The sequence below is a fragment of the Lactuca sativa genome, chromosome 5 (assembly GCF_002870075.4).
Source record: "Lactuca sativa cultivar Salinas chromosome 5, Lsat_Salinas_v11, whole genome shotgun sequence".
NCBI classification, from domain to species: domain Eukaryota; kingdom Viridiplantae; phylum Streptophyta; class Magnoliopsida; order Asterales; family Asteraceae; genus Lactuca; species Lactuca sativa.
In genome coordinates this window covers 334,749,410-334,757,540 of record NC_056627.2, presented here as the reverse complement: position 1 = coordinate 334,757,540, position 8,131 = coordinate 334,749,410, and the positions used below count along the sequence as shown (strand labels likewise).

Sequence of the window (8,131 nt, the reverse complement as noted above, 5' to 3'; positions counted from 1 at the left end):
CTAATGATATATATAGTTAGACGCTTAGTAAACTTAAACACGTGTTTATCTTCTAGAATCAAATAAATAAACTCCCTTATTTCGGACATGATTCATCAAAACATATCGTAATAGAGATAGAATGTGTCCACCTCATCACGATATGTGTAGGACTAGTCATCTAAAACTAGAAAAGTGATTGCGATGCACCTCATCACAATATTTTTTAAAAGTATATTTTATAACTTCCAATGTTAGACCCAACTTAAAAAAACTTATACAAATATTGGTCTTGTTTGTTGATGCAACCACTCTATAGGGAAACGAAAGGACTATGCCATCATTATTCAACCATGCCTCATCAAATATCTCAATCCATCTTGTTTACAATTAGACTCTCCTTGGGTATCTAACCTTGGTATACAACTCAACTAAATTAAGTCAAGCCAATTTGTGATTATGTTGAAGCTTCCTCGAGATAAGATTTAATAAGAATCTTCCTCTCTCTCTCTCTCTCTATATATATATATATATATATACACACACATACACACACATACACTAGGTTATAACCCGTGGAAACCATGGTCGGTTTATTAAAAATATTTATATAAATAAGAAAACAATAAATGTAAAAAACCAAGATATTGTCGATTGTAGGTAATTATGAATTGATTTGTTAAGCAAAATAAACATAATAATGTTATTAGGATAAGATTTTGTATTTTCAGAATTTGAATTGAATTTGATTTGTTACAACAAAAAAAAAATCATAGAAAAATACCACGTGTCAAAGAAACATTCTAAAAACCGACACATGTCATTTTAAGGTTCCAGAATATATATATATATATATATATATATATATATATATATATATATATATATATATATATACACACACACACACGTTGTAGGGTTGATTTGATACTAATTATTTATCATATATACTTCTTGTATGGGCTAGCAATATATATTTTTTTAGTTTAAGTTTGTTTTTAGTTAAAAGTCTGTAGTTTGATTCAAGCTGTTTCTAGTTTTTATTTAATTTTGTGCATGATTTTTTTTACCATATTGCATGCATGTGTCCCTGGTGGTTTCATTTACGTTACATTCACGTTTTTGTTAACATTATTTTAGATATCTATTTCTACCAGATTTATTGTAACTCTTTATTCTTCCTCGAGGACAAGAAAATGTTAGGTGTTAGAGAGATTTGCTAGATTCATTTTAATGGATCTCTTAGAACATTTATTCCATGTATTCACATAACATTAATGCTTTTAATCTCATGCATTCTACAAATTTTGGGTATTTTATGTAAATTTATGGAACCTTTTGATTTGCAAGTTTTTTGGATGGTTTTAAGATGGTTCGAAGCTTGGAACATTTTCAAGATGTTGTTGGAAAGTTGAAATCCAAATTTCATGAAGATCGTATGTAAAAGTCGAAAAATTTAAAGATTCAGTCAATTCCAAATAATTACACAGTCGAGTCAAGCTTTGCATAGGGTTTTACTCATTCGAGTATGTCAAAACATCAATTCATGATTAATTATAGTTGAATCGAACAAGAGATTAGAAATTAAAAGTCTCAAATTGTGATTTTTTTCTTAAAGTTTTTTTTACTTCCTTTTTATGTTATTGTTTATTTTAGTTTATTTTTAGTTAATAACCCCATTCTTTATTTTACTTATCAATTATTTTTGTTTCAAGTTGATACTACGTATACCTGGTACGGTGGTATTGGTAGCAAAAAATTTATACAAACTATAGTTGGTATGGTGCATAGTTTAAATAAAAATAAACCATACCTCCTACACGTCAAGCTAATTTCTTCTTTCTCTTCTTTCTTATGCATTTCTTTTTTCTTGGAAGCCTCTTCATGATGTGGGGGGAGAAAACACCATCCTCCTATACCGTGGTGGGGTGAAGATGAAGATGACGTTGATGTCTAGTATCCATATAGTTATTATGTTATTAATTTACCCACTAGAAACACTCACTCATTTTCTATGGTTTCCTTTTTGATAAAAATAAATATTAATAACATCATTAAAAATAGCTATTAACAAAAAAGATTGCCACATAGACAATTTGTCAAATGGTTGTAACCTACCAAAGAGCAATGATCGATATTCGATGGTACTGATATTATTTGAACAAAAAAGTTGGATTCAAAGATAGAAATCTATATAGAAAAAAATGTTAATAATTAATTACCAAAGTTTTTTTTACATGTCAAAACTTTAATCACATTAAAGATCAAGAGCTTTCTATTTTTTTTTTTCTTTTTAATGATTTGATTTATATAAAAAAGTTAATTTTATGCCAAACATCATTGACGTGTTTGTTAAAATTCAAAAGACATATGATGCATAGATTAAATATTTTTATATAGAAGATATATTTTTAAGATATATAATAATAAATTTGATAATTTAATATAAAAATCAACTTATTAATGAGTGAGAGTGAGCAGAGCTGCTCATCAATATAAAATATGATTGCCTTGTTTTAATCTTTAATCTTTGAGATTGCAAGATTCATTTTTTGTGCATATGATAATTCAATGCAATTCATATATAAACACGACATACGATACGAAGAAATTTTAGACGAGAGAGAGTGTACGATACGAAGAAATAATACACGAAAGACGCGATTGAAAAGTGCGTCTTCTTCTTCTTTGTGTTTGTAAAACCCTAAGAAATAAAGAACACCCAAATCAGACCGATCTCTTTTTGTTTCTCTCTCTTAATTCCATCTCAAGTCAATCAGACCCGGATTCCTGAACTCATCTTTTTCCAATTTTTCTTGATCTTCTGATCAATCGATCGATTTTTAATTTTCAATTTCACGCTTTATCATTTCTTTCAAACAAAGCCCCCGATTTTCAAGATCTTTTGGTGGGAAGTTTGCTTCATAGTTTTGAAATTTCGATGAAGGTATAAAAAGGGTTTTTGATTTTGATATTTTTAAAATTGGGCAAGGCTGGCTGGTGTCGAAGACATGTAATGGCGGATCCGCCTGGTGTCCGCCAAGTTTTCTTGCTCGAATTCGTTGTCGCTCCCGGAGTTGTATTTTCATCTTCGTTATCTATTGAATTAGGGTTAGGGTATTTTGACATCACAAGTTGTTGTTGCGATTAAAAGCATGCTGAGCGTGCTGAGAGTGCACCTCCCGTCCGATATTCCGATTGTGGGTTGCGAGCTTTCGCCCTACGTGCTTCTCCGCCGTCCCGACCAAACTGTCTTCACCGACGATGTACCGGAATCCTCACCTATCGAGGGCCATTTCTTGAGATACAAGTGGTTAGTAAACGATTCAAATACTTCTAATCCTCCCCCATTCTCAAATTCTCACACTTTCAACTGAATCTAAACCTCTTCAATTTTTCTCTCGATGTAGTCGCTTCATTTCAGTTTGATTTCGTGTTTACTATCTGATAAGATCTAAATATTTCAGCATTGAATCTTCAACAACCAGTAACCCTTTCTCTTTGCAGGTATCGTATACAAAGCGACAAGAAAGTTGCTATTTGTAGCATACATCCATCAGAGCAAGCAACTTTACAATGTTTAGGATGCGTTAAAGCCAAAATCCCAATCGCGAAAAGCTACCATTGCTCTCCCAAATGTTTCTCCGATGCATGGCAGCACCACCGTGTCCTCCATGAACGTGCCGCCAGTGCTGTAAACGAAAACGGAAATGAAGAAGAAGAGATCTTCGGACGATTTAACAACAACAACAACACCAATAATCAAAGTTTATCCACTTCACAATCTCTCCCCACTCTCACAAATGGTTCAACACCTCTATACCCTGCAGCTGTGACTCAAAGAAGTGGTGGTGAAACTTGGTTTGAAGTCGGAAGAGCTAAAACCTACACACCAACAGCAGATGATATCGGCCATGTTTTAAAGTTTGAATGTGTTGTAGTAGATGCAGAAACAAAGTCACCCGTTGGACATGCCAACACCATATTAACATCACGGGTGATTCCTGCTCCATCACCGAGTCCCAGGCGGTTGATTTCAGTCAGTAATGCTGACGTGGCAGGACATTTGGATTTAGATGGGAGGCTTTCATCAACAGGAACTTTTACTGTTCTTTCATATAACATTTTGTCTGATTCATATGCTACAAGTGATTTATATGGTTATTGTCCTTCATGGGCTCTTTCTTGGCCTTATCGTAGACAAAATTTGTTGCGTGAAATCGTGGGATATCGAGCAGATATTGTTTGTCTTCAAGAGGTATATATAAATTTACTTTTAATTTTCTTCAAATTAGGGGAGAATCCTGCTAAAAAGGTTATAAAAATGCTTCCTTTTTAGGTTCAAAGCGATCATTTTGATGAGTTTTTTGCACCTGAGCTTGACAAACATGGCTATCAAGCTTTGTATAAGAAGAAGACAGCTGAAGTTTTTAATGGAAGTGTTATGACTATTGATGGATGTGCTACGTTTTTCAGAAGAGATAGATTTTCACATGTGAAAAAATACGAGGTATAATAAGTTGTTTCTTATTTAATTTCCCCTTTTAGTATTGTTGTAAAACACGAGATATAAGATTTTAAGGTTGCGTGTGTAGGTTGAGTTTAATAAAGCTGCACAATCTTTAACTGATGCTTTGGTTCCTAGTGCTCAGAAGAAAACCGCATTAAATCGGTTGGTTAAAGTAAGATTTGATCATTTTCATTTCTTTTTTTTTTTGTTAATTTTTGATATGTTGGTTTTGATGAAAATGTTGTGATGATTGTAACAGGATAATGTTGCACTGATTGTTGTTCTTGAAGCAAAGTTTAGTAATCATGGAGTTGATAATCCAGGAAAAAGACAGCTTGTTTGTGTGGTAAGATATAGAATTATAGATACTTAGTTACTTACATGTATTTAATATACAGAATCTTGAAAAAAAAAATCTGTATTAATTTTTGGAATTTTCTTTTTAGGCAAATACCCATGTGAATGTTCAACAAGATCTGAAGGATGTCAAACTATGGCAGGTTAATATATTCTCTTAACTAGAAAAAGACTCGTTTTTTTATTACTATTATCAGTATTTATATAAATTTGTGTGATAATATTTCAGGTTCATACATTGTTAAAAGGTTTGGAAAAGATAGCTGCAAGTGCAGATATACCAATGTTAGTCTGTGGGGATTTTAATTCGGTTCCTGGAAGGTGTGTGTGTGGTCTTATGTCTTCTGTATTTATTTCATCATCAAAGATTATATAAAAATCTCTATTTTTTAAAAAAAAAATTATTCTTGAAATTTACAGTGCTCCTCATGCGCTTTTAGCAATTGGAAAAGTTGACCCAATGCATCCCGATTTAGCAGTTGACCCTCTTGGAATTTTAAGACCAGCTACCAAATTGACTCACACTTTGCCATTGGTATTACATAACACATATATATTAATCAAAGTTTTTTTATAAAGTCATGTTTTGAAGTTTTTGTTTTTTATATAAAAAAAAAGGTTAGTGCATACTCATCATTTGCAAGAATTGGAGGTGGAATTGGTTATGAGCAACAAAAGAGGCGAGTGGATCCTGCAACAAATGAACCATTGTTTACAAATTGCACAAGAGACTTCATTGGTACCCTTGACTACATATTTTACTCGGGTATGTGTAATTGTGTATTTATATATATATATATAATTTCTTTAAAAGGGTTTTAGTATTTATAATTGTAAATTTACATTATGAATTGGTTTTCAACAGCTGATAGTTTGACTGTGGAATCATTGTTGGAGCTTTTGGATGAAGATAGCTTAAGGAAAGATACAGCACTTCCTTCTCCAGAATGGTCTTCTGATCACATTGCACTTTTGGCTGAATTTCGTTGCAAGCCTCGAACTAGGCGTTAATTAGTAAAATTTCTCAATTAATTGATTAATTAAATATTTTTTTAAAGGCTTATGTCTTATTAGATTAAGTTTTGTATGAAATGGGGTGCAGGTTGGTGGAAAAAAGTTAAAAAGGTGAAGGCTTGAGTTGAAGATAGAAGTAAAGGGTGAAAGAGAAAGCATTGTGTAAGAAAAGAAGAGTAGATGGATTGATTTGGATAGGCATTTGGGGAAAAATCTACTTTGTATCATGCTATTACTACTACTATTACCTTTGTCCCATAGAAGAAAAAGAGAATTAATCATGTCTTATTTCTTTTGGTTACTTGTTTCTTTTGATAGGGAGAAGAAGATAATTTAAAAGAATATCCGGGGTTCAATATAATTAATAGGTAATGCAAAGCTATATTTTTCTTTTTTCACCAAATCCCATATTAGCCTTATTGTCGTGTAAAGATTGAACTTGTAGAATCTTAAGATGTGTTGGTAAAAGCCTCCATAATCATATTATTATGTGTTAACATGAATGATTTCAACTGCAAATTAGTATGTGAGAATCAAACAATCTAATAGTTATCTCCTTGCTCTAAACAAATCTTAAATGAAGGGTTAAATGTGAAAAATAGCAATGTACTTTCTTTATTACTTTTTGTTATTACAATATTATTATATTTTGGTCCCATAATCGATTCACTCTTTATATAATTCACTCTTTATATGTTGTATTTTTTATTCAATTGAAGTCCTGAAAACTCTTTATATGTTGTATTTTTTATTCAATTAAAGTCCTGAAAACGGGCGGGTAAGTGTATTTATTTTAACAATTTTATTTGGTCACTAGGACATTCTATTTTTAAAATTTATATACTTGGTCTAGATTTAAAATTTTATTACAAATAGGTTTAAAATTTACACTTTTAGCCTAGATTTTAAAATTTTGTTATCAATTTACCTCAAGTTTAGTTTTTTTTTAACATCTTTTTTCTTAAAAATTGTGTTTCCAATGTTTTTTTTTTCTTTATAAAATCATGTTTATACAAAAAAAACATTTTTTCACATTAAAAACCTAACTTTTTCTACATAAAACCTTAAAAAACATTTTTGTATGCGAAGTATCTATTTATAAAAATATATATATATTTTTTAATTTTAAATATCTATTTATAAAAACATAGTTATATGAAAATGCGTGAAATACATTTATGTAAAATACTTTATTATACCAATATATATCGTAAATAACTTTTTTTTTGAACGACAGAGTTAGATTATGTTAGTGGTTCAAATCGTGATGACATCCTGAACCTTCACCCTGGGCAGTTACCCCATTACCCCTTTCCCTACTTCACCTATAAAAAAAAGCCTCCGAAAAGTCTTGAACCTGAGACCTCACAAAGGAAAACCACCCAAGCAACCCTAGTTGCCAACTGATTTAGACCGGTTGGATATATTGTAAATAACTTTATAAAATAAGTATTTATTAAGTAGATAAAAATATGATGTGTATATAAATACATAAATATATATAGAAATCTGTTATATATATATATATATATATATATATATATATATATATATATATATATATATACATGTATTTTATAAAAAAATATATACTAACATCTATTTTATAATAAAGGCATTTGTATACAAAAACGTTTTTATAAAAAAAATATATACAAATAGGTGTTTATATATATATATATATATATATATATATATATATATATATATATATATATATATATATATATATATATATATATATATAAGTATTTGTATACATTTTTTTGCAAAAACATATTTATATACATTTTTTATAAACACCTATTTTATAATAAATGTATTTGTATGCAAACACGGTTTTTATATTCGAAACAAAAATTTGAAAAAATATTGTTAAAAAACTAAATATGAATTCATAACAAAATTTTGAAACCTTGGCCAAAAATGTAAACTTTTGACCAAATTTGTAATAGAATTTAAAATGTAAGACAAGTGTAAATTTTGAAAGTGGAATGACCTATTGACCGGGTAAGGGTCAAAATAAATACAATTGCAAGTATAAGGATTTTTATACTTGAGTTTTCTCTTATATTTTTGTAAATCTTTCAACTTATAGCAATATCATGTAAATACAATACAATTTCCATTGGTATAATTACACAAATTTGGAAACTTGATAAAAAAAATCGAAATTACATTGCTTTTAATAAAAAAAACTGAAAGTACAATGTTCTAAGAGAGAAATTGAAGAATAATGCTATAATACACATAAATAAAAGTATGTTGCTA

General features: G+C 29.8%; 1 protein-coding gene across 1 annotated transcript; it reads left to right on the top strand.

Moving 5' to 3' along the window:
- The first annotated feature begins 2,507 nt into the window (after positions 1-2,507).
- LOC111921003 (carbon catabolite repressor protein 4 homolog 1) lies at positions 2,508-6,263 on the top strand. The gene is made up of 11 exons (XM_023916569.3): positions 2,508-3,292; positions 3,487-4,237; positions 4,319-4,489; positions 4,575-4,661; positions 4,749-4,835; positions 4,936-4,989; positions 5,076-5,167; positions 5,267-5,381; positions 5,465-5,612; positions 5,712-5,860; positions 5,949-6,263. Exons 1-10 carry the CDS (start codon positions 3,135-3,137, stop codon positions 5,855-5,857), a joined length of 1,809 nt encoding a protein of 602 aa, XP_023772337.1. The 5' UTR covers positions 2,508-3,134; the 3' UTR covers positions 5,858-5,860; positions 5,949-6,263.
- Positions 6,264-8,131: the final 1,868 nt, after the last annotated feature.

What these genes read in the sequence shown, in the direction of transcription:
- LOC111921003 (XM_023916569.3), top strand. Translation starts at nt 3,135, where the DNA reads ATGCTGAGCGTGCTGAGAGTGCACCTCCCGTCCGATATTCCGATTGTG. An exon ending in CACATGTGAAAAAATACGAG is followed by an intron (nt 4,490 to 4,574) that starts GTATAATAAGTT and finishes TTGCGTGTGTAG; the next exon opens with GTTGAGTTTAATAAAGCTGC. An exon ending in CATTAAATCGGTTGGTTAAA is followed by an intron (nt 4,662 to 4,748) that starts GTAAGATTTGAT and finishes TGATTGTAACAG; the next exon opens with GATAATGTTGCACTGATTGT.